Source organism: Betta splendens, chromosome 1 (genome assembly GCF_900634795.4).
Source record: "Betta splendens chromosome 1, fBetSpl5.4, whole genome shotgun sequence".
NCBI classification, from domain to species: domain Eukaryota; kingdom Metazoa; phylum Chordata; class Actinopteri; order Anabantiformes; family Osphronemidae; genus Betta; species Betta splendens.
In genome coordinates this window covers 15,429,035-15,452,696 of record NC_040881.3, presented here as the reverse complement: position 1 = coordinate 15,452,696, position 23,662 = coordinate 15,429,035, and the positions used below count along the sequence as shown (strand labels likewise).

Sequence of the window (23,662 nt, the reverse complement as noted above, 5' to 3'; positions counted from 1 at the left end):
ATAAAAGGGCATGTTATACAATAGTGGGTTCGAATAATAACACGAGGAGGGGTCAGTTATCAAAAAGAAGCCAGTCACACAGGGGAGGGGGGAGGGTTTGGGGAGAGGGAGATGAGGGGTTGCAGAAAAAGCATCGGGGCCTGTGTGGCAAAATGTGGCATCGGCTGAAAGCGCGAGAATGGCTGGGAAGAGGCATTCGGGAGTGAAAGGAAGGCAGAAAAGAAACCCTCTTCCCAGAAGCAGTTGAGCATGACCATCAGAGGCCAAACGACAGGGGAGGAAGACGACCCTGAACAGGGGGACTTGGCTGCTCTCACAATGCATGAGCTGGATGTCCAATTTGTTAGTTGGTGTTTGCTGCCGCAGGAATGTGTTTTGACAGCAGCTCGAGCTCTGAGGACTGTTACGCATTAGAGTAAATGATCAAAATTAAGACCTCAGAATGAAACAATTGCTGTAGTTATAGTATTTAATACGTTCGCAACAGCTGGAAGTTTTTACATGTTTTGTACAATCAAACCTTGGCCCCTCAAACGTACAGTCAGATATATACAGGACGCAGTGTTTGGTTCTGTATAAAAGTACCATCAGGTCCCTCACAAGAGTACGCAAAACCAAAGGACTGACTGCTTTTAAAATGTTTGTATTTCTGTCGTCCCAGCTGGAAGAAGACAAAGCACAATGGTGAGAAGGACGTGTGGTTTCTGTCTGTGCTTTTTGCACTTGTTCTCTGGGTTTGGAAGTGGAAAAAAATGCAAGGAATCATAAGGTTGAAACAATCTATATTTAAATTTCATTGTCTCAGCTGTGGCCTTTTTTTATCCACTCTCTAAGTATTTCTGACTGGACAGTGTTTTAATGGAACCCGATGAAAAAAAACTGTCAAATCCCAAGGATGTTAAAACGGCGACTTTATCTTTGTCTCTCAGACGTCAAAGGCTTGTTTCTAACTCGTGTCTTTGGAGTATGAGCTGGAGACTGTTATGTCCAAACGAGGCCTCTGTTGTATTGGGAGGCAGATACACTAGTTTCAGTAATGGCTTTCAGGGTGGCCCACTACATGCAAGGAACATGAGGTTATTCAGTTAACACAAATGGGATGTGCTCGTAACAGTGACCCTGGAACAAACAGGGATGGGGCATTGTGTGTGTTTTGAGTGTTTTACAAGGACATCAATGAAAGGAAGGTTGCGGGTTATGCGACACCCATCAAAATTGTTCCCTTGTAGGTTTGGTAACGAGAAGTTCAACATAGTTTTGGAATGTGAACAAATTCTTAGAAAGATTTTTCTTTAATCAAATTTGTACATGTATTTTTATATTAAATAAATACATTCTTACTGCTCAGGGGCCAAGTGAATAAATCTGGTTGTAAGACCACAACACACGTATATTAGAATTTGATAAACATGCCTATATGAAATTAAGAGGGCACAAGTTTTATAACTAAAAACTTTAATCATTGGACTTCAGTTAGAAGGTCGAAAAGGCACCGGTCCTCACCGATGACTTGAAAACAAGGCTTTGAGATTCTTCTGCAACAAACAATTGTTCTCTTCCAACAGACAGCGCTCACTGAGTTTTGCAGTTGACGTCTCCTTCACCGGTCGCTTTTATCTTCTTCAGCTCCTTCAGTAGGTCCTGCTCAAGGGTTAAGATCTCTTTAGGTTTCTTGTACTGGACAAGAGAAAAAAAAAACACATTCCTCCCTTACTTTCCACTCTGACATTGACAAAGGAGGAGAGTATCTTGTGTTAATTTGTCTGAGCGCTTTTAAATCAATTGGTGTTCATAATTAACCTGCGGAAATTTTTAAAAGTGCATATTGTGTAAAAAAAAACTTAGAAGCAAACAGTATAAAAAGGGGTATGAAATCCTAGACCAGCACATTTGTTTTGCTCTAATGAGTTGCATGGTTAGGGAAGTTTTGGTGTTTTGGACATAAACATAGTTTATGTCCAAAACATAAGTTTGTAAAGTACTTGAATTGAGACTTAAGACCTAAAAAATATAGAAAAGACTAAAATTAAGTGAAGTATGGTTAAAAAGTAACATTTAAAACAACAATCTAACAAGATTTTTTTTTCTTGTATTGTGTGACTTACGCTGACAATTAAAGTGCTGTTGGCATGAGTGAAGCTGAGTGCGGAGCTGTCCAATGGCAACTGACAGCGATCCATGTCAGGAATACTGAACTTCTTATAATACCTATGAAGATGTGGAGAGGGGGCGGCTTAAGTTTGCAATCACATTTCATAAAGAATAGCATTGTAAACAGTGCCATCTATAGGGAAGAAATTAGGATTACATGCAACAAGTTTGTGACATATTTTATACAGAAACATGGTCAGGAAAATCAGTGCAAACTAGTATATTTACTTTTTGTTTGAGGTTTTTATGACGATACATCTCTCAGATGGCTCCACGGCAACACTATACACTTCTTTGGGGTAGGGAAGATTCCGGATTCTCCACTGAAAGCTGGTTTGTGTGTTTTTCTGCATAAAAATAGGCTACAGAACCAGAAAACAATCTATTTTGTGGTTCTACTCATGCTACATGACAAAGATAAGTAAAAAATGCACATAAGAAAATGTAATGCAATGTACTGCAAGTATAACGGTGGTCGCTTCTCACATTAGAGCAGTTCTCCTTGATCACGTCAGAGTCCAAAGAAGTGACAGGGCTGATGAGTGGTTCCCCAACTTCTATCCGCCATTGGGTCTGAGCTCCGAGTGTGCTTTTATTACGCCACTTTCGTACTGGAAAGTACCAAACAATTCATGAAACGCCTAACATCCACATTTACTGGGATCTATAATATAGTCCCACTTGCAGCTGTGTTAAATTCAAACATATCGCCTACCAATGAGTTCATCTGTGCTCAAGTCATACTCTTCTGCCATCTCTTTTCCATCTGGAAAGAGGTAGTGGATCTTCCTTTTTTCTGGAGGTGGTATTAGAACCATAAAAGCATAGACATATAAACAAGGTTCTGTTTCGGTGATTAGTGGAACATGAGTAGAGTTGCTAGCAGGTAGGTTAACCCAGGCTACATGATTCATTTGATAGCGTCTAGCTGCATGACACTCTGGGCAACGTTTCACATAAAGACACAGGCACAAGAAAATTAAAAAGTGTTATAGAAGCAAAGACGTAATATAATAAAACTTAATGTATAAAGTAGTATAAAATGGTTCTAACTTGCAACTTGCTAACGTAGTTAGTATAGGGCCAGTCTGAACGTTTGCTTGTTGCCAAGTAACATTAAAGCTAGCTAACATTAGCTATAACTGTATGAAGAACTAGCCAGTGTTAAGAATAAAGCAAAATGACACTGATTCTGGTGAAGTGACACAACTAACTATTTTTATTATGAAAGCCACAGTTTCATCGTTGACCTTACCGTCGTGTATCAAAGCTGTTTTCTTGGATAATCTTAGAATATCAATCCAACTCTGCACTGCCATGTTTCAGAGTAACGAGACGCTTCTTGTGCACAGATCAACTTCCGTACTGTTACCACGGCAACCGAGGTCAACACACTAGCAAAGAAGAATATTTATACAATAAATTAAAATGTATGCATATGACAGTTAAAACAGACCCAATGAATTGTGTTAATTCGGACCATATTAAGAATAAGACATAATAAAAACGCCACAAAACTGATTAACCCGGAAGTGAATCATTTGAACGTTGTCCGTCTGTTTTGTTTTCGGTAACGCTGCGCATGGTTCCATCTGAGCGGGGGTAAGTGAAAAGATAATCTTAGGGAATTCTTTTTGGATTAGAACTATACTGCTTTATCAGGGATTTGTTGGGAATAGTGAAGATCTAGTTTATATGCTAAGTACGTTTATTGTTGTTGTTTATTGATATAGTGTAATTTTAACACTTCCTGTTGTTTCTAACTATAGCTTGCGGTATCTAGCCTTAGCTAACTAACGCTTAACTACCATAACGGAGATCTAACAACTGCCATTTCAGATAACGCAGAAGTGTATATGTGTCAAAAAAGTCACGGATACGTTAAATACACACCAATCATTGCGCTAATAGCACATTTGTACACGACGATATTCACTTGTCTTGTTCATATTGTAAATATAGTATACATTTCATTCGCCATAGCAGGCATCAGCAGTCCATATGGAAACATGACAATGTTGTGCTCTTTATAATGAAAGTACAACAGTGCTACTGAATTGATGTGAAATTAGTCTAGTTCTGTTGAATGTTCTTCGTTTGTGAATACATATTGTATATGTTAAAAAGCTAATGACTACAATTCTGGATTGGGTCACAGGCAGCTGCTGCCTGCGTTGAACACATGAGATGGAGCCTCGTCATGGGATCATGAAAGCTTTCCCCAAAGTTAAAAGGGTCAAAGTGCTACAGGGAAAGGACGAGCCCCCACTAAAGAAGAAACCTGATCAGTCCGTTGTTGCAGGTTATTATTATTACATCAGTAAAAGAGAATGAGTGGAATAAATACCTTATACAGTACCTAACCTAGGACCTATTTCTTTTCTCTGCCACAGGAAGTGTTTTTAATGGTATAACAGTGTACATCCTTCCTGCTGGAATTGGAAATGCAAGATGCCAGATCTTCCAAAGACAAATTCAGCAGAATGGTGGGCAGACAGCGAGTTCACTGTGCCCTGGTGTCACTCATGTTGCTGTGGATGACAATATGGACAGTGACAGAGCTCTGCGCCTACTGAAACTAGATTGTATGCCCTCTGGAGTTCATCTGGTAAAGTGCACATGGTTGAGCATGTGCATCACTGAGAAGCAACTGCTGGATTCATCCAGCTACAGCCTTATTTTACCCAAAAGGTTAATTATATAAATATATGTTTTCAGAGGGTTGCTTATGATGTTGCCAATTCATGGCATGTACATGCAATTGCTAGTGTACTACATTCAACTTTCAGTGAGCATCTTTTCCCTCCACATAGGAACTATGAAACACAACCTGACAATAATAGGGAAGAGCTGCTGAATGTCAAGGCTGCTGCAGAAGCCTCTACTTCAGTATCAGAAAAGTCCACAGACATCGTAAGTTTTTTGGTCAGTCAGTAATCACTGGGTAAAATTAAGGACAAATGCTATTTTTTCAAAACAACAAGCCTGATATTGTTATTAATTTTTTACTTTATATTCCACTCTTAGGCAGTCCCAGACAAAAAAGGAGAAGGGCATGGTGAAGATGATGGTGTCTCTCAGAGTGATCTGCAAGCTCTCATCACTGGCAGTCACCCTAAAGAGGAGACTCCAGGCCCCAGTTTTGATACCAATCCAGACTCTGATACACAGAATGCAGTTGTAGGGAGGTGGGTGTGTGCCCACTCGTCTCAGTCCAAAAGCCATAACTTTAACAAACACATAACAGACAAACTAGAGGTCTTGGCCAAGGCCTACACACACCAGGGGGACAGATGGAGGGCTCTGAGCTACTCCAAGGCTGTCAATTCACTGAAGAGTTACCACAAGCCTATTACGTCATATCAGGTAATGTAGAGCAGATGCTTTTCTTATTACACCATTATAAAACACACTGATTATTCTTAGTTTAGTAAGTAATTATAGAGAAATTATTTAGATAATGTTTTACATTGAAATTTTAATTGTTTTCAGGAGGCTTGTCAGATCCCAGGTATTGGCAAACGCATGGCTGATAAAATAGATGAGATTATGGAAAGTGGCCACCTACGGAAACTAGATCACATTGGGGAGGATGTGCCAGTGCTGGAGCTTTTTACCAACATCTGGGGTGCTGGGTTTAAGACTGCACAGCTCTGGTACCAACAGGTAAGGTAGACGAGACATGCCGTGATTTAACACGTCATGTCAGTCCTTTTGGCATTTTGTCCTTAGCAATAGTGAATTGCACACAAGAAAACAGCAGCACATCACCAGCTACAAGAAACCATCTCCACACCCTGAGGCTAGCAAACGTCTGGCAGACGACCTTAACAAGTCCTACTGCCGGTTTGAAGAGAACCATCACCCCCTGGCCAGGCAATAAGCTCAACGTCACCCCCCAACACTCCTACCCTCCCCTCACCAGACCCCCTACCGGCACCGAAGGTTTGTGAAGGAGATGTCTGTCGTCTCCTTCAGAGACAGAAAACCAGAAAGGCTCTGGGACCTGTCGGTGTGTGTCCCACCTGTCTGAAAGTCTGTGCTGACCAGCTGGTGCTGATCTTCACTCAGATCTTTAATCATTCTCTGTATACAGCGCCCAACTGCTTCAGACAGTCCAACTAGGGTACAAACGTTGTACTTGTTGTTAATACTTGCAAATGCAATTTGCCTTTTAGGGATTCCGCACTTTGGAGGACATTCGCACAAAAGCCTGTCTGAGCAACACGCAGAAAATAGGACTGAAGTACTATGAAGACTTTCTAGACCGAATGCCTAGAGAGGAAGCAGCAGCAATAGAAAAAGTGGTAATGCATCTTTATTTGTCTCAGCACCCAAATGTGAGATCTTGTGATGATGATTAACGTAAGTTTGCGACTTTTACCACTTCAGTATATTTGTTCAGTATACATAAGGTTGAAGTGCTTTTGAAATACCCCTCTGTAACCCCCAGAAATTTGGAGGTAGGGGGCTCGAAGTAGAAAAAAAGTCTCTTTGTGCCAAATTTGACCGCTTTATAATGTAAAAAACAGACTCTGACAGATTCTCACAATGTGGAGCGTACCAGAGGGAAGACTAACTCTTAAAACTTGCTGCATCGTAAGTTAGCCAGGTACCATAGTGCTGAATACGACGATAGTTGTTTTCAGATCATATTACTTGGATTTTCTTTTTCCTTTCAAGCTGCCAGAGAGAAAGTACACATGAGATAGATGACTATAGCATGTGTACTCCCTCAGGCTTGTCAAAATAAAATGTGATGCTTTAGCAAGCCTTCCTCGCTGTATTTGGTGAGAAACCAAAAATGCAGTTGTGCGCCAGTGGGGGGGGCAGTAAAAAGGAGAAACAAACAAAATATGTCTAGGACAGATGACAACCTCCACTTCATTTTATTTCTTCTTCGAAGGTGAAGGATGCTGCTCAGGCCATAGACCCAGGCCTGGTGGCAATCACATGTGGCTCCTACCGTCGAGGAAAGGCCACATGTGGGGACGTGGATGTACTTATAACTCATCCTGATGGCCAGTCCCACAAGGGCATTTTCAGCCAGTTGCTACAAAGACTCCATGACAGTGGTAAGCTCCCTCTTTATATGTGAAAGAAATAATCTTGTGGCCCATTTGTAGGATTGTGTCACACAGACGCTGACAAACTTTTTTTTCTGCCCAAGGGTTCTTGACAGATGACCTGGTAAGCCAGGAGGATAATGGAGAACAGAAGAAGTACATGGGTGTGTGCTGCTTGCCAGGATCCCACCATCGACATCGCCGATTGGACATAATCGTAGTGCCCTATAACGAGTTTGCCTGTGCCCTCATGTATTTTACTGGGTCAGCACATTTTAACCGCTCAATGAGAGCAATGGCAAAGACAAAGAAGATGAGCTTATCAGAACATTCACTGAACAAAGATGTGGTACGTCAAGGTACCCTGAAGGTCTATGGTGGCATTCCACTACCTACACCGACAGAAAAGGATGTTTTTAGCCTTTTAGGCATACCGTTCAGACCGCCTCATGAAAGGGACTGGTGATTGCTATTTACCATGTTTTTGTAGTAGTTATGATGATGATGATGATGATGATGATGAATGGTTAAGGATTTGCTCCAACAATACATTTTAATCATGTTTTGTTGCTCCGTAACTCATGGTATGAGCCCTGTTTGACTTTTAAACCTAAGTCTAGTTGTATACTTGAAAGCAGATTTTTAATTGTCTGTCCAGAGTTTTTAAATGTATGAAATGTACACTGCAATTTTCTTAAGACTCATTGAGTATGTACAGCATCAAATCCATGAAAATTATTTAATCAAGGGTAAACTGTGAAAGTTTTCACTGTACTTTGTGTATCTGCATGGCCTTGGTAACACTACAGCTAAAACTGAAGTATTTACTATAGAAAAGCGGATGCTGTGTATATTTTTATATGTAAGTTATTGTAATAAGTAATAAAACACAAGTGTCATAGCACATTATGTATCGTAATTTTTCAGGTCAACTATTTAATCTATCGACACTTCAAGTTACATGAGACAGACTTGTAGTAATGTTAGTTAGTTATGGGCATTTTAAGAGTTTTTACACAGCTGGTCCTTTGGTCACGAGCCAGAGAAGAGGAACCCGAGATGATGGGCAGCCATCCGCTAAAGGCGCACCGATCCGTGATTGGTCAGACTACACCAGGCTTTCTGATCTGGCCAATCGCGGGTCAGTCCGCCAAACCAGTGGCGATCCAAGCAAGTCTACGCCCCTCACGTTGCGCACATGGATCGAGTGGAGGTGACCACGCCACATCCAGCATACCGAGGCAGAGTGTCTGTGCTGAGGGAACGGCTTGTGTAACAGCTGCATCAGGCAGCGGCACCGACAGCAACCAGTTGCGCCAGTACCGTGCTTTGTTGAAATGTCCAGTACGCAGAGGAGGCGGCGCATGCAGCGGCCTCCCAGCGCGACACAAGCCGACAACTACGTAGAGATATGCGTTAACAGTTTGTAACCCCACAGCGTTTGTATCCGTATGTTTTGCCGTAGCTGTAAGCACTTTTCGGAGGAATGAGAGGCGCGGGTCCGGCCCTTAAAATGGGATTGTTTTTGCAGGCTGTTGGCTCTGTCATCCCCACCGAGTCCGCTGCAGACAGGGTAAGACCGCGCCGTCAAAAACAAGGCTGTTAGCTAGCGAGCTAGCTACCCGGCTAACTTAGCGAACTGCCAAAGTAGACACGCACGAGCTTCTTAAACAACACACCAGCCAGTATTGCATCGTAATATACTCACTGACGTTAGACGAGCCCCGGGTCCGACTTTTAATGTGCTGTCAAGTAAGACGTGGAGCCGAACTTTCCAGGTTCGGCTGTTAGCTATGGTCGCTAACGTACCTAGCCTTGTTTAGGTCAGGCCTGTTCTGTTGTGTTTATGACAGAGTTCGTCAAAATTCGAGCTACAAGTGAGTTGCAAAAATAACAAAGTCAATTCTTTACGTGTGAATAAGTTTACACCTGTTACTTAAGTCCTCCCATATTATTATTATTATTATTATTATTATTATTATTATTATTATTATTATTATTATTATTATTATCATCATTATTATCATTATTATTATTATTATAATTCCTGTAAGTATCAAAGATTCGGTGCTAATTTCCAAGTATACTGACCAGAAGAAACAATGAAATTAAAACAAGTAGCAACTAAACATCCAAACATTCAACATGACAATGGAAAACGAAAACAAAACGAAACAGAGCCAGTGACTGTACCAGGTACCTGGCTCCACAGGCAGTAAAGCAATGCTGTTGTACTTACTGTACTAATTCCTCTTTAGTTACTTTTAGTTAATTTTGCAACTTTTTAAGGTTAGGTCGACTTCAAGGTTAATGTTTTAGTGCAAAGAACATCCTCATAGTTTGAAGACAGAGGCTAATTTAAATAATATTTATTGTGTAAACTTATACCTGTATACTTTGATTGAGACATAATTGAGATGCTTAAAAACCAATACAGTGATGTGTTTTTATGAGCTGGTGCTCTATTAGAGAAGCAAAGAAGCAAACTGATTGTCTTCAGTAGAAAATGGTTTTGTTCTCTAGAACGCCAAGCGTAAAGTAAAGGAAGTGTAGAACTGTTTTGTTTTCATTTTGACATCGTTTCAAGCATTTGTGAGTTAACATTGTACAAGTAAAGAGATCCATTATCAATGTAGTGCACTACAAACTGAAACGATTCAATGCAAAGTGCAATGTTCTAGATTGTGCATCATTGATCATCTGTGCTGATGTTTTTGCCTTTGACCAGTAAATTTAAAAACTAATTTTAGATTGTATCTCAACATTCTCAGGATTGTTTACCAGATTTTGTCACCATTTTCTGAAAATAATATCCATTTGTATTGTTTGTCCTGAAATAGCATAGTAGAACCTCTGTTTTATCATGGGTAATGTGTGAAAAAGCCCAGAGGGCTTATGACTGCTGAAGTTTAAAGTTCCTCTGGTCTTAAAGAACACTGTGCCAAGGGTCACAGGCTAATGAACTAAGTTAGGTTTCAGGTTTTTTTTTTCCTCTGGAACAAACTCCAGTTATTAATATCACATGCAGTGTCACATGCTGAATCTGACTTTATCAGTGCACATGTGTGCATAAACCATGGCTTTACAACTCTGCATGCCTATGAGCATTTGCACAATATTACTTTGAAAAGAGCCTAAAGGAAGAGCAAAGGCTTTTGTGAGAATGTAATGTGATAAAAGAAGCTACACCGTCAGTAGCTGAGAAAGTCATACATTCATATACAAGATCTGTCATACTTATAAAGAAATAGCCACAATTCAATGCTAAAATGAAATGCAAGCTTTTAAAAGTATTCTATTACCAAAAGAAATGAAAAACAAAAACAAGTGAGAGATACTAGAATGTTTTAAATTATAATTAAATAATAACTGTTTCAAAAACAAATTTTGAATGAGGCTTATCAGTGATATCTGCTGCTAGAAGGGCTCTTTTTGTATAAACTGAAGTTGCTCTTCATATATAGGGGTTTGTTTGCTGTTACTTTGTTGCCAGCAGTGATGAACATCCTCTCTGCTGCAGCTCTACTACGAGGGATCCACAGACAGTGTTTGGCTTAGAGATGTAATGAGCCGATGCTAAAGAAGAACAGTGTGGATAGAATAAATAAAGAACACAGTAAAAAATGAATGCGGCCTTTGCCGTAATTCTGGCTTTAATGTCTTGCTCAACACAAATACATTTTGTTCTAAAAGAAATGGAAATGACTTAACATTTTGTTTGAAGCCACAATGTTTGCTCAAGGTTTGTCAGTCTTCTCTGCAGACATTACTGTTTTACTGTCTGTATGTTTACACGCTGAGATCAGCATAATATTTGTTACTATTTGAACATGTTAGAATCTTTTATTCAGATGGTTTGTTGATCACTGAGGTCACCAGAGGCTTGTTTTTTCCACAGTGATGCTCTGCAGGCCTTTAGTGCAGTTGTCTCCAGGTCATGTCAGGTTTTTTTCATGCTACATTAATGCTTTGCTTTCAGCAAGTGAAGGACGTGACAAATTGTCTTAAGGCAGATGTGAGCATGCCAGGGATTATAGGTGGAGAGTGCTGAAAAGTATAGCTGATTGTTGTACAAGACGTCTGTTTTCAGTTGTGACATATTCATATTTTCTCCCTAGTGGCGAGTAAGTATTTTTGTGTTGTTTCAAGGATTTTGAAAATTGTAATCTTCAAATAATCTTTAAAGTAGACGTGTTAGATGTTCTGCTCCATTTTCTGTTCAGTTTAACTTGTAGGAGTCTGGCTGTTTATTTGCTAAATGCTCTATTATCATGTTAAACAGTTACTAGATACTGTGCTGGTTGTTGCTGGACAGATAGCGTATGTTGTTCTTCTAACACCTGCAACTTGAACTATGCTCAGCTGTCGGTCTTTGGAAGGTTTATCCACGAATGTTTTCCTCTACTTAACCTTGATGACTATGAAAGAACACCTTTCTTTGTGGGACAGGATAATGGTCAGTGAGACCTTTTTATGAGCATCAGCTAACTTGCCAAGTCCTACAGGCCTGTGCTAAGTGGCTCAACGGTGACTGTGCAGTTGGGAATTAACTAATAACCGTAGCCACTTATCTCTGGCAACAATATTCAGCAGTCACCAGAGGATTTTCAAACCGTTCTCATTTTCTGCTCGTTTCAACAGCTTCTCATTATTAAGGTTGATTATTTTCTAACGTAGCCTAACGTTTCTGGGACAGTAACCAAATCCGCCTTTAATCCGCTACTATAGCATGAGAGCCTTGTCTTGTTTCATTGCTGCCTGCTTGTATGGGAGACAGAGGAATCTTGTGCGTCCAGATTCCTCACTCGCTGTCTGTAAACAGGCGACGGGCGATGAGCTCAATTGACCTAGATGTTTTTCACATTCATTCGCTTGACACCCTGCGACGTCGCTTTTTCAGCAACACAAATGCATTTTGTGGGGTCACACTCGAAAAATAAAGACCACACAGGCTGCAAACCTTTTCCGTATGAAGGCTTGTTTATGAAATACCAAGCCCCTTCATGTAGTTGGCTATATTTATTTAACTCGGGCCCAAGACCCAAACTAGATGTTATCTGTATCGAGTTGCAAAAAGGGCCCATCCTGCCAAGTGGAGCGCATACGGTGCAGAAAACAGCTGAAGTTATCAGAGACTGAGAGGAGGAACAGAACATCATGTTCAATGTGTTTATTACAGAGGGGTTTAAAAAAAAGCTATGTTGATAAAATCAAAACAGCTGATGAGAAATGAAAAATTCACCAGTTTGGAGGTTGTGGCAGCGTTTAGCGTCAGCCGTTGGGCCTTTGCCCAACGTGTGTGTCATTTGTGACAGGTTTACAGCTCTGTGTGTGACTCTGTGCTGGCCGTCGTCTTCCTGCCTCAACGTTCTGCACCTTCGCAGCACCGCGGACACATTATCATTTAGCTAGAGCTGAGCTAAGAGCTCACTCTCCTCCGCTGCTTGGAAATTTCCGTGGAGCCTTTCTTGCACACTGTTTTTGCCTGGAGTGGGGAGAGGGAGTGTGTTTTTTTTTGTGGGGGTGTGTAGGGTGGGAAGAGAGAGAGAGAGAGAGACTACAAGTAAGCTGGAGAGCCATTTCAAGCTTGCCTTTCATTGGATAATGACCCTGAAGGTCGCCTCGGAGCCTGGAACATCATGCCTCTGGGTCTTGGACCTCCACTGGTACTGTCCTCTACAGAGAGTACACTCCTCGTGTAGCACGTTGGCTGGCTCATCATTACACTAATCTAGATGAACGGTTTTATGACTATAGTTTTACCTTGAGCCGAGTACTTTATATTATCCGACACGTGTCTTTTGCTCACTGTGACTTTTCTCCAGTGTGATGGACATGAGCAGGAGGAGAACTGTTGAGCAGGCTGCTGCTTGCCCATATTGCAACTTGTTAGAAACGTTGGGGACAAACGCCTTATTGGATTTGGGGTGAACGTGCGCTGCTGCACCAGTTTCCAGGTCCTGACTACACCATAGTTCACTGTTCCAGGTGAAATGATGTGCGATCTTGGACAACATATGGAGTGGTTTTGTGCTGGCTGCAGTTCAGGAATCAAACCTGATATGAGAGTTTAGCACTGATGAAATTCTAGTAGCTTAGCAGCACAAGTGGGTTAGACCAGTTACCTTTAGATACTCAGATTTCGGAGGGTTGTTACAATTGGATCCTTTTGTGTTTCATGAGTGTGCGACTCTGAGACTTGTGGTGTTTTCATTTACTCTTTTTCCCTTCACCTGTAAATTGCGTTGTGGGGCAGTTACTGACCTTTTCAAACACACTTGCTGTGTTTCCTATCTTTAGGACGTCCTAAATACAGTGCCGGAGGGCGTGACGCTGCCAGTCTTTCAGCCGCTTTAGCCTCATGCAGTGATGCCTGTTGTTTTGGAGCGGTGACAGTCCTCATTGTGCCTGTGTTGCAGAGCTTACAGCATTGTGAAGGTGCTAACAACCAGACGTACATCTGTGAGTCCGGACACTGCTGCGGAGAGTCGCAGTGCTGCAGTTACTACTATGAACACTGGTGTAAGTATTCAGCTTTCTGTTCCCTTGCCTTTTGCTGCTCTCGAGCCTCCTTCTCTGTTCAGCACTGTTAGGTATCGGCTTCCTTCTCAGACCATCTGACTGCAGGCGTATAAACACATTTTCAGTGGCGACACAACTTCATCTGGCCTTGTTGTATTGGCTTAACATAGTTGGACGCTCTTATCTGTTTATTGGTAGGTTAATCGCAAAAATTTCCAGGACACCCTGAGGCATATCTGGAAAAAAACCCTCTGTAACTCGTTTTCACAGTACATGAACATTTGGTTAGTTACGAGGTACAGACAGCGTGTAATTCAGAATGTGTTCAGTCCTACTGGCTGGACAGGTTGCTCCAAGGACGATGGTGGGCAGCAACTAACAATCTAAATACAGAAGAATTCATATCACATTCACTATTTATTTATGGGCTGATGACAAACACAGCACTGCTGCCTTCACTTCAGGGTAGACCTACAGTAAGTCATCGTTTTCCGAAACTGTGTGTAACGAGATATAAAGTAAGAAACTGTTTATCAGCCTGTGAGACACTTGGATCCTTATTAGTTTACATTCTTATTGTCCGGCGGCCACCTGCCCTGTCCTGTCGTTCTTGAAGGAAAGTTCCCCACATATTTGTGGTGGTGTTTTTGGAACATTAAGCTTTTGTTTCTTTTTCTTTGTCTAAATAGTAGTTTTACAGACATAAAAACAGGATCTAATGCAGGAAATCTTCGCTAATTGTTCTTAAACAGTCACGTTGCGCTTTGATGTTTTTAAAGATCCATTCAATCTACAAATGAGCGAGTTGTCAGCCTTTCAAAATAATTGGCTGCGATTTTATGAGCTGAAGTGTTTCTGATAAGTTGTGTCGATTCAGTCACAAGGTGTTTCATCATTTTAACGTGAGCAACCAGAGCACTGAGTTCATTATGGGACCCAGCTGTGGTGTCACATCTCACTCTCACATCTGAGGTGGCTCCATAAAGAATGTACAGTAAATCCATCGGTGTTTTGTTGTAGACACACAAACTCATTTGGAACTGTTGTAAAATGCTTTATAGTCAGTCGCATGGAATGCGTTCCAGTCTAAATGGTGTAAAGTGATGTGAAGGCTTCATCCCCGTTGGTTGTGTTAGCAGCAAGCACTGATGAGCCTGTGTAGTTTAACACTACAGCTGTTGTGTGGTTTTTGCTTTGTGACCCATTTTTTTTACTTTTTTACTTTCGGCTTCATTTTAAGATACACACTTGATCGGTTTCTGCTGTGCGTACCAAATGTCTGTGTGGGTTCCTCCTCTTTAGGGTTTTGGTTGGTGTGGGCCATCATCTTCATATTGAGCTGCTGCTGCGTGTGCCACCACCGCCGCACCAAACATCGGCTGCAGCAGCAGCAAAGGCAGCATGAAATCAACCTTATAGCCTACCGTGAAGCACACAACTACCCCTCTGTGCCCTTCTTCTTCAGTAAGACACTCTACATGATGTTAATCATTTTCACTTTATGGAACTAATACTAATATGTATCATGTCTTTATGAGTGATCAACGCAAATATTCACAACTGATCATGTTGTTATAATGATTTTTCTATTGATATTTATTGAAAACCACTTGGTAATGAGGTCTAATGTAGTCCAACAATGGATAAGGGCTTGTGTTGGCAGTTGTAGGAGCTTCATCTTAAAAGCGTTGGATTAAATTGACAACGCTGACCGTGATCAACGGGTGTCAGAAGACGCTGCATGTTAAGCCTCACTGTGCCGCTACAGACTGGCAGCAGTGCCTGTTCTGACCCGTATCTACTGCACTGAACAAGCACCAGACAGTGTCAGTCTTTGGCTGATGCGTGGATAATAATAAACATATACCGGTACCGTGCCAATTAGAACCATTGGGACACATTTTGTTTTCCTAACTACATGGTCCCATCAGCTTTGCTGTGCTAGCATACCGGTCTAACACCAGAAAAGTGAAGCGATAGTGACCGACGGTGTGCAACGGCTCCTTGTCAAAGTAGGGCTGTCTGGCACGAATGCAGTGTTTGCTCCCTGGTTTCACACGGCAGCAGCGCCTTCCCTGTTTGCACGGACAGGTATCAGTAAACAGCCAGCATTTTCCCTCTTCTCCCTCAGGGCTGCAGCAACCCTCAGCGACAGTAGGATGTTTTAAGGCTCGTTGCTGTGGTAATATATGAAGTGGTGAAAGATTTTTACTGAAATCTGTATGAACCTGATTTTGAAATGCTATCAAGCGTTTGTCTGTATTTCTCGCATACATTCAAACATGACAGAAGAAACAAAGCTAGTGTAGGCATTGGTTTTGCACAGCAATGTGACATTACAAGTTGGACTTTGTTCAGAATTTCACAGAAACTTGAAAAATCTCTAATTGTCATTACATATAATATGCCGTTGAGGTTCAAATGTTTCCTACTCAGAGTTGTTTTTTGTTTTCTCAGGGTTTTTGCCAAACTACCTCCTGCCTGATTATGAAGAGGTGGTGAACCGGCCACCGACTCCGCCCCCCCCCTACAGTGCCTTACACACAGACCCGACCTCGGTGGCTGCTAGTCCACTGGCTTCTGAGCAGCAGGAGGGACACGGTCCAGCCCTCCAGGACACGCCAGCCCCCGCTGCCTCTGACGCTCTGTGCTGCAGATCCAGCACTGAAGAGCAACAACCTGCTACTTTAGGCTTTCGGCCAAAGCCCGACAACAAGCCCACCCAGACACCGCAGGATTCAGGCACGACACTGCTGTCGGGGGGACTCAGTCGAGAAGCACTAGACAACCAGGACAAAAGAAGCGACGACGAATCGTGCAAGGATCCCCTGCTGAAAGACCTGTCAGATACCTGCATCGAGGACAAAGATCGACTCCCCACTGGCAGGAGGAGGAGATTTACGGGGGATTCTGGGATTGAGGTGTGCGTGTGCAGCACGCACGGGAGTGGTGTCAGCGGAGCAGGAGGAACAGGCCAGGATAGTAAAGAGTTGAGGGAGATGGAGAGCCTGCTTGGGTGCGAAGACGACACTGACGAGGTAGGCGACTTCTGCGACAGCTGTGTTCATCGAGCCTCCCTCAGCATGGAGGAGGAGCAGGTGCTGGGCGGGCTGGAAAGGCGGGCCGCGCGTGGACCCTCGGCCGCTGCTCCGCCGGCTCACCAGACAGGCAACGGCTCGCCTCATCCTCCCGTGTGCCTCCTCCTCCACACCATTAACGAGCAGGAAGGGCCCCATCACGGCGCCAGCACTGAGCCGCAAGGCTGAAAGCTAACGCGCCTTCATCACAGAGGAGCGAAGAGCACTGGGCAGAGACATGGAGAAAATGCTGTGGTATCTGAGCATGTATTTTATCTGAGTAGATTTTTCATGTTTGCATCTTAGATAAAACATCTGCGGGAGAGCCAGAGGTTGAAACAGCTCATTCCCAGGCAGCAACGGTGGTCTATGTTTTCTGGGGTACATTTGGGCAATACAAAATCCATAACAGGACGCACACAGTTGTGCTTGTTGTATCAGTAACACAGTCAAACTTGACTTCATAGCTGAAGCTGTGATGTCACGACTGGCTGTTCACTGCCTAGTATGAATGCAGTGCTCCTCAGTGGGTGCTTGCAACAATTCTGCAGAAACGGACACACACACAGACGCAGCAGGATCATGGGTGGATGAGTGCAGTGAATTATGCCAGTGTGTGTTTATGCAAGCTGATACTGTACAGGGACGCCAGAACAAGACTGCGTGGGACGTCCCGTTAGACCCATGCCTATAAAGTGCTTACTTAGCGATTTGTTACCCACTGTTTAGTCTGTTTATGTTGCTCTCTATCTGCCCCACTAGTGATAGAGAGCGATAGCATAAAAGTGCATTAACGAATCTTCATGTCACCAGTTCCTATTTTGCACATAAGCTAAAAGGTTTTATCACAAGATGCCTTTTTTTCAATCCAGTCAACAATTGTAGTGCACAGTTTCTTTCTTCTTTCAACATCTGTAAGAAATGGACCCCAGCTCATTGGTATGGTCTTCAGCTGATCCACTTTGTGTGTGTGTGTTTCATAAACTTTTATAAACTGAATGTTTTTAATGAGTGCCTACACCCCTTGAAATAATACCTGATTTTACTGGACACAGAAGAGCTGTAGTGAGACTTTCAGAAAACAGGTACCAAATTCAAGTAGGTTCTAAGAGATTATAGCGTAGAAGTGGGCAACGTCACGCGTCACTTTCATGTCCGTTACAACACTAGGTTTCCACTGTCACCAGCTGTGCACTAACATTTGGACATTTTACGTAGAGTTGTGAGTATAAGTTTTTTGGTATTCATGTGTCCTGACTGTTTTCCCAAATGATAAGCCAATGCTTCTTGTAGTGAAGAAAATGTGCAGTGGCTCTGAATCAGAGGAGAGCTTTTACTCGACTTTGAAAAAGATGATTGATGACCTACAAGTGCCAGTTGTAAGGCAAATAATAGGGGTTTAGGTATGGTTTTGCACAACAGCATATTTAAGAGGTGAGAAGACCGTTCATTAGGATGACATTGTTGGTGTGTTCCAAAATAAAAGCCACAAAGAAAAGTATGGAACTAATCTAATCAGTCAAGTTCTTTTGTGACATGAACGTTTTGTATTGACTGTAAAGCGATTGCCTGGAACTCTGTACAGCATAGCTGACTTTTTTGTTAATGTAATTGTGGTACATGTAGATCAAAGATTAGCTATTTTTCACATTTGCTAAATGATTAACAAATTATTTTAGCTGAAACGTGTTAAAACCACTTTATAATTGCAAATCGAGTACAATATTCTGTAACATATTTATGAACCAAATAGTTACTTTCATTTTTATAAAATCATTAGCCTTAATATTACAGACAGATTTTTTTGTCATATGGGTATTATTGTTATTTTGATGTTGAAACTTAACACAGATGCCCCAAACTTGTGTAAGGAGTACGTTTTACTAACAACTCGGTAATTGTGTGTGTTTCGTTTAGTTATTTTTTTTAGATTTGCCAAAGAGACTTTTTCTTTTCTAAGCAGCGCGTGTAAGGTGGTTTTGCACATATTCTTTGAATGTTCTGATCATAAGCCATTTATTACAACTACCAACATGGACATGTGTTTAATAAAAAAGACTCTTTAAATTCAAGCTGTTTGCCGACTGGCTTTTTGTTGTCGTACCTGAGGCGTGTGCACGCGCTGCGTTTAAATGAGCCCGGCTGGTCGGAGGGGGCGCTGCGTCTTTCCGCATCCCCGAACCCGCACGCCCCCTGCGCTGCCCTCGGCTGCACAGAGGGAGGCGCTGCAGCGAAGGACGTACGTGCGCGTGCTCGGCAAAAGTCCGAGCAACACCGGAAGTTGGTTCAAAGGTGTGTTCAGTGGTAGTAAGATTTATTTTGGATGCTGTGAACCCAATGAACACCGGAGACGATGGCTGAAGAAAAGAGGTACCTAATAGTTATTTTGTTATAACCTTGGTTAAGTTTATCATTAAATTCAGTAAATATAATAGAACGTAACTATAACTTTTCTAACTATAAAGTGGCGAAGGTGCAGCTAGCAGCTTGAGTTAGCAATAAGTGTGTATGTGTGCATAAAACTGTAAGTCAGAACATTCATTGATAAAACTGGACTGTTTTAGTGCTGCTGCTAAAGGCGTCGTTGATTGCAGCGTTCACCGGGACGTCCAGGTACTGTAACGTGTCTCATGATGTGTTGATGTGAGACTGCAAACACGTTAGATCTAAATCGGGTTTGTGTGATTTCGTGCTCTTGGAAGCAGCTGGTCGCTTTTCCCACTGACTGTATAACCAGCACTACGTTGTCTTGGACACGCAGGATTATTATGGCAGAGTGCTGAAGAAAACCTCGGACCTGAAGAGCGGTGCCTGTGTGGCACCAGCGCAGCCCATCCCAGCCTACATCCACCAGGCTCTGAAAAACATCCACCCAGAAGTCACTGCCAAGTCTGTAGATGGTTGCTGCTGTCTCGGCTTTTGTTATGACACTGCAGGTAGGTTATAACTAACCATTTAACGTGCTTTCCTTCACTTTAGGTACTATGGCTGTGGCCTGGTGGTTCCAGAGAGCCTGGAGGGCTGCAGGATACTTGATCTGGGCAGTGGAAGTGGGAGGGACTGCTACATGCTGAGTCAGCTGGTGGGCGAGAAGGGCCACGTGACTGGGATTGATATGACTGAGGACCAGGTACTGTGCATCAGTAACTTATCACAGCCTATTCGCCTATTCAGCAGTCTATTCGTGTATTACATTTGAACAGTGGTTAAGTCATATGTGGAAAACCTTAACGGCCGTGATCAAGATGGTTGGTTTGGAAATGCCAGTTTCAAATGCAAAAAAAACGTATCACCCAGACATGCAAAATTCAAGCTAGATGTCAAATGTGCACTTGATGGGGAGACTTTATAGTCTGTGTTCTCTTCTAGCTTAACGTTGCCAGGACATATGTGGACTATCACATGCAAAAGTTTGGCTACAAGAAGCCCAATGTAAATTTTGTCCAAGGCTACATTGAAGCTCTAACAGAGGCAGGTCTGGAAAGGAACTCATTTGATATCATCATGTAAGACAACTTCATCCTGCACTTTCCATATTTCATATTTTATGTTTTTTTAATGAGTAGATTAAATACAATTATATTAAAATGTTGCATTCCTGTGATCACTCAGCTCCAACTGTGTGGTGAATCTCTCTCCAGACAAGAAGCAAGTTTTAGCTGGAGCCTACAATGTACTGAAGGTACACTTGAGTTGAGCTAACATTATTTTCAAGTCTCTGAAGATGTAACCAAAAGGCAAAATTTTTTTTTAATATTGAATCATTAAATGTTTTGGTTTGTATTGTTAGTTTTCATCTACTTGAAATAATGATATACTATATTCTTGCATTAGGATGGTGGTGAGTTCTACTTCAGTGACGTGTACAGCAGTGAACGACTACCAGAGGCAATTAAAAATCACAAAGTTCTGTGGGGTAAGTCAGATCAATAGATTGTTCTGCAGTAGAATTTTAAAGAGGCAAATTAGAAAAGCAGAAATAAGATTTGTCCTGATAGGTGAGTGCCTTGGAGGAGCACTATGGTGGAGGGATCTGTTGCTGTTGGCTGAGGAAGTGGGCTTCAGCCCCCCGCGGCTCGTTACAGCCAGTGTCATCCCTGTCAACAACCAAGAACTGCAGGAAATTTTAGGTTTGATATTATTTTCCTCTCCATTAATGTGCGTTGTGTGTTAATTTGAGTACTGCTCAGGTTGAAGAGGAAGAGGTAATCAGCAGACCTCAAAATGAGTTGAATAATAAAAACTCTGTACATCTACTTAAGCCCTGTAGAATTTGAAGTACTTCTGTGTTTTCATTTCGTACTACTAGCAGTATTAGCAGTACTCCTCTCTAATTTGTGTAACAGTTTTAGTACAGTTAATGCACAAATGCACCGTTTTAATGCCAATTATAATTATCTAACTACTAATCAGTGGCTACATTAGCTACACACCTAATTTAGAGAAGCTGCCACTGAATGCAAAAATGTTTTTTATGTTACAAAGCTCATAATTCAATACCTGAAGCACTCAAAATAGTTAGTAATAGTATTTTTGGAAATACTGAAATATTTGCATCTCTCTTAACTGATGTGGTTAAACAGGTGACTTCAAGTTTGTGTCCGCCACGTACCGCCTGTTTAAGGTTCCTAAAGGCAACACCAAAACCTGTCAGGTCATATATAACGGGAATATTACTGGGGTAGAGAAAAGCTTCCTGTTTGACTGTCAGTACACATTCAAGGTAAGTAGATCTTGCAGTACAATAGCAGCTGTTAAATGTGTTATGGAAAAAAATATATAATTCATAAAAATTCACAGGTTAATGAAGTGGTAGATGTAGATGGAGATCTCTCCAGCATCCTGACCCATTCCAGATTTGAGGAGGACTTCACTATTCAGCCACCTGGAGGCCCCCGGGGCTCCTGTGGAGTCCAACCTAAGGTCAGTGTCACAACTAAATTGTTATTTGTAAAAACGTCTTCTTCTGAATTGTTTTTTTTTTTAGCACTAGAGGTCAGTATTTTTGTAACATCAGCTTGAAGTGCAAGGCACACCCAGCGAGCCTTGAGTGTACATAGTCTGGTGCATGTGTGCACCAGTACGCATGCTGCAAGTTCTTGCAAGCCCCCCCACCTACTCACTCACATACCCACTCAAACATACGTACGCACACATTCATGCACACAAGGTCAAGCAGCTGTCTTGGAGTCATAACCAGACTGAGGAGTCATGCTGCGGAACCTTGAACAGTAAGGAATGTTCTCTTCTCAGCTAATGGAATGCCATCTTATCAGCTCTTATTGTCATTTTGCTCATACACATACACACACACACACACATCTAAAAACACTGTGATGCATTTTTCAGTGACTCCTGGAACCTTTTAATCAGTACTGACACTTCCAGTCTCTGCTACTGAGGCTGGTGCTAATATGTTTTTTTCTAGAGAAAATAAGAAAATCTCTGTGATTCATCCAAATCTGTCTCTTGGATTAACCTTTTGGACTGCTCCTTTTGAAGTGACATCATAGTCGAGAGATTGATCAGTGATCACCACGCCTAGTTGGTGATAATGGTAATAAAAAGTCTTTGAGCATGTTCCTGAAAGTACAGCTTCTGTAAGATGTTGATTTAATGTACAACCAGTTTATGATAATAAGAGAGTTGTACAGTAGGTAATTCTACATCCATTACAGTTTTCTTAGATGTGATACAGCTGTTATATAATAGTTAACAATCTGGAAACAGGTTGTAAACCTTAAATGACTTTTACCTTGTTGAACTATTGATTCAGGCAGGCACTGTGGATCCTTTCGAGATCGTCCTCCAGTTGGAGAAGCTAACTCCAGGTTCAGCCACAGGAGGATGCTGCAGCACACGATCTACTGCCTGCTGCTAGTGATGGAGGGAAGGGCTCAGAAGAACACAGGCCCAGAATCAGGCTGTGTATGTATATGGTTCAACCAAGGTTTTTGAATTGTTACTTGGTAACACTTGAGATATAAAGTCAGTAAATTTGATTATTTGTGTATCATTTATGTTCCATGTACAAATCTGAATCGTTCCCAATGGGAAAACCATATATACTTAAATTGTTGACAAAGTGATGTTGTTTTAAAAAATAAAAGTTTTAATCATTTTAATAACATTGCAAAAGCACAAAAGTGCCTTTCTCTCTCAAGCATTTTGTAAATGAATTTGCATTTTTCATCTTGCAATTATGCATGTAATTCACACTTCTATGTTTATTAAATGTTTCTGTCATGTTGTTCATATTTGTAATGAATTATAGTGTTTCACTAAATCACTTTAATGTTGTCTATAGAATTATTTTGAGCTTGTCATGAAATGAGTTTGAGTGGACTTTGGAGAACTGCTGCTAATTTCCAATGTAATCCAGGATACTGGGATTTCCAATAATTAAAAAATGTATTTTTATGCTATGTTTTGTTTCTTTGCAAGAAAATAAATATTGTTATTTTTTCAGATCACTGCACTTCAAAGTGATGATCTTAAATGAATTAGCAAAGATGCATAGTTAGTCTAAAATAATCATTCTGCATCAGTCACAGCTGAATACACACACAAGGGTGGCACAGCTTAATGCTTACAAGCCTAGAGGTTCTATGTGCTTTATATAATAAGGGCGAGAATAGGAAAAAAATAAAAGGAACTCTGATTAATACATGAACTAAGGTCATTGTAAACTAAGATCAAAAGTTTTGTATACTAACTAAATGCACTTAAAATTAATTTGGAATTACAGACAACCAATACAGAGACATCAAATTTAGTGTGAAAACTAATTTATAAAAAAGAAAATTTCAGAAGTAACCAACTTGCACATGTAACGTTCTCAATTAA

At 41.5% G+C, this 23,662-nt stretch overlaps 4 protein-coding genes across 6 annotated transcripts; 3 read left to right on the top strand and 1 right to left on the bottom strand.

The window, feature by feature from the left end:
* Nucleotides 1-455: 455 nt before the first annotated feature.
* Nucleotides 456-9,088, bottom strand: dpcd (deleted in primary ciliary dyskinesia homolog (mouse)). The gene is made up of 7 exons (XM_029146476.3): nucleotides 8,926-9,088; nucleotides 3,407-3,545; nucleotides 2,867-2,947; nucleotides 2,638-2,762; nucleotides 2,380-2,513; nucleotides 2,106-2,208; nucleotides 456-1,677 (listed from the first exon to the last, which is right to left on the bottom strand). The coding sequence occupies exons 2-7, from the start codon at nucleotides 3,468-3,470 to the stop codon at nucleotides 1,573-1,575; spliced, it is 612 nt and encodes a 203-aa protein (XP_029002309.1). The 5' UTR covers nucleotides 3,471-3,545; nucleotides 8,926-9,088; the 3' UTR covers nucleotides 456-1,572.
* poll (polymerase (DNA directed), lambda) lies at nucleotides 3,691-8,121 on the top strand. 2 transcript variants are annotated; one of them, XM_029144721.3, is made up of 9 exons: nucleotides 3,691-3,753; nucleotides 4,310-4,453; nucleotides 4,545-4,842; nucleotides 4,965-5,064; nucleotides 5,179-5,517; nucleotides 5,644-5,817; nucleotides 6,330-6,458; nucleotides 7,058-7,226; nucleotides 7,322-8,121. In XM_029144721.3, exons 2-9 carry the CDS (start codon nucleotides 4,339-4,341, stop codon nucleotides 7,681-7,683), a joined length of 1,686 nt encoding a protein of 561 aa, XP_029000554.1. In that variant the 5' UTR covers nucleotides 3,691-3,753; nucleotides 4,310-4,338; the 3' UTR covers nucleotides 7,684-8,121. The 2 variants fall into 2 exon arrangements, with proteins under 2 accessions (XP_029000554.1, XP_029000633.1); XM_029144800.3 differs by lacking the exon at nucleotides 3,691-3,753 and adding an exon at nucleotides 3,835-3,853.
* On the top strand, nucleotides 8,397-18,888 carry wbp1lb (WW domain binding protein 1-like b). 2 transcript variants are annotated; one of them, XM_029145739.3, is made up of 4 exons: nucleotides 8,397-8,790; nucleotides 13,637-13,739; nucleotides 15,042-15,203; nucleotides 16,197-18,888. In XM_029145739.3, exons 1-4 carry the CDS (start codon nucleotides 8,704-8,706, stop codon nucleotides 17,003-17,005), a joined length of 1,161 nt encoding a protein of 386 aa, XP_029001572.1. In that variant the 5' UTR covers nucleotides 8,397-8,703; the 3' UTR covers nucleotides 17,006-18,888. The 2 variants fall into 2 exon arrangements, with proteins under 2 accessions (XP_029001572.1, XP_029001661.1); XM_029145828.3 differs by lacking the exon at nucleotides 8,397-8,790 and adding an exon at nucleotides 9,235-12,883.
* A 189-nt stretch (nucleotides 18,889-19,077) lies between these two features.
* as3mt (arsenite methyltransferase) lies at nucleotides 19,078-23,289 on the top strand. The gene is made up of 11 exons (XM_029145966.3): nucleotides 19,078-19,186; nucleotides 19,381-19,429; nucleotides 19,578-19,705; nucleotides 19,796-19,946; nucleotides 20,186-20,322; nucleotides 20,429-20,498; nucleotides 20,651-20,732; nucleotides 20,815-20,946; nucleotides 21,400-21,539; nucleotides 21,617-21,739; nucleotides 22,593-23,289. The coding sequence occupies exons 1-11, from the start codon at nucleotides 19,170-19,172 to the stop codon at nucleotides 22,695-22,697; spliced, it is 1,134 nt and encodes a 377-aa protein (XP_029001799.1). The 5' UTR covers nucleotides 19,078-19,169; the 3' UTR covers nucleotides 22,698-23,289.
* Nucleotides 23,290-23,662: the final 373 nt, after the last annotated feature.

What these genes read in the sequence shown, in the direction of transcription:
- dpcd (XM_029146476.3), bottom strand. Translation starts at nt 3,470, where the DNA reads ATGGCAGTGCAGAGTTGGATTGATATTCTAAGATTATCCAAGAAAACA. An exon ending in AACAGCTTTGATACACGACG is followed by an intron (nt 2,948 to 3,406) that starts GTAAGGTCAACG and finishes TACCACCTCCAG; the next exon opens with AAAAAAGGAAGATCCACTAC. An exon ending in ACAGCACTTTAATTGTCAGC is followed by an intron (nt 1,678 to 2,105) that starts GTAAGTCACACA and finishes TCTCTTGTCCAG; the next exon opens with TACAAGAAACCTAAAGAGAT.
- poll (XM_029144721.3), top strand. Translation starts at nt 4,339, where the DNA reads ATGGAGCCTCGTCATGGGATCATGAAAGCTTTCCCCAAAGTTAAAAGG. An exon ending in AGCCTTATTTTACCCAAAAG is followed by an intron (nt 4,843 to 4,964) that starts GTTAATTATATA and finishes CCCTCCACATAG; the next exon opens with GAACTATGAAACACAACCTG. An exon ending in CAGCAGCAATAGAAAAAGTG is followed by an intron (nt 6,459 to 7,057) that starts GTAATGCATCTT and finishes TCTTCTTCGAAG; the next exon opens with GTGAAGGATGCTGCTCAGGC.
- wbp1lb (XM_029145739.3), top strand. Translation starts at nt 8,704, where the DNA reads ATGAGAGGCGCGGGTCCGGCCCTTAAAATGGGATTGTTTTTGCAGGCT. An exon ending in TTACTACTATGAACACTGGT is followed by an intron (nt 13,740 to 15,041) that starts GTAAGTATTCAG and finishes CCTCCTCTTTAG; the next exon opens with GGTTTTGGTTGGTGTGGGCC. An exon ending in CTCTGTGCCCTTCTTCTTCA is followed by an intron (nt 15,204 to 16,196) that starts GTAAGACACTCT and finishes TTGTTTTCTCAG; the next exon opens with GGTTTTTGCCAAACTACCTC.
- as3mt (XM_029145966.3), top strand. An exon ending in CACCCAGAAGTCACTGCCAA is followed by an intron (nt 19,706 to 19,795) that starts GTCTGTAGATGG and finishes CCTTCACTTTAG; the next exon opens with GTACTATGGCTGTGGCCTGG. An exon ending in AGAACTGCAGGAAATTTTAG is followed by an intron (nt 20,947 to 21,399) that starts GTTTGATATTAT and finishes GTGGTTAAACAG; the next exon opens with GTGACTTCAAGTTTGTGTCC.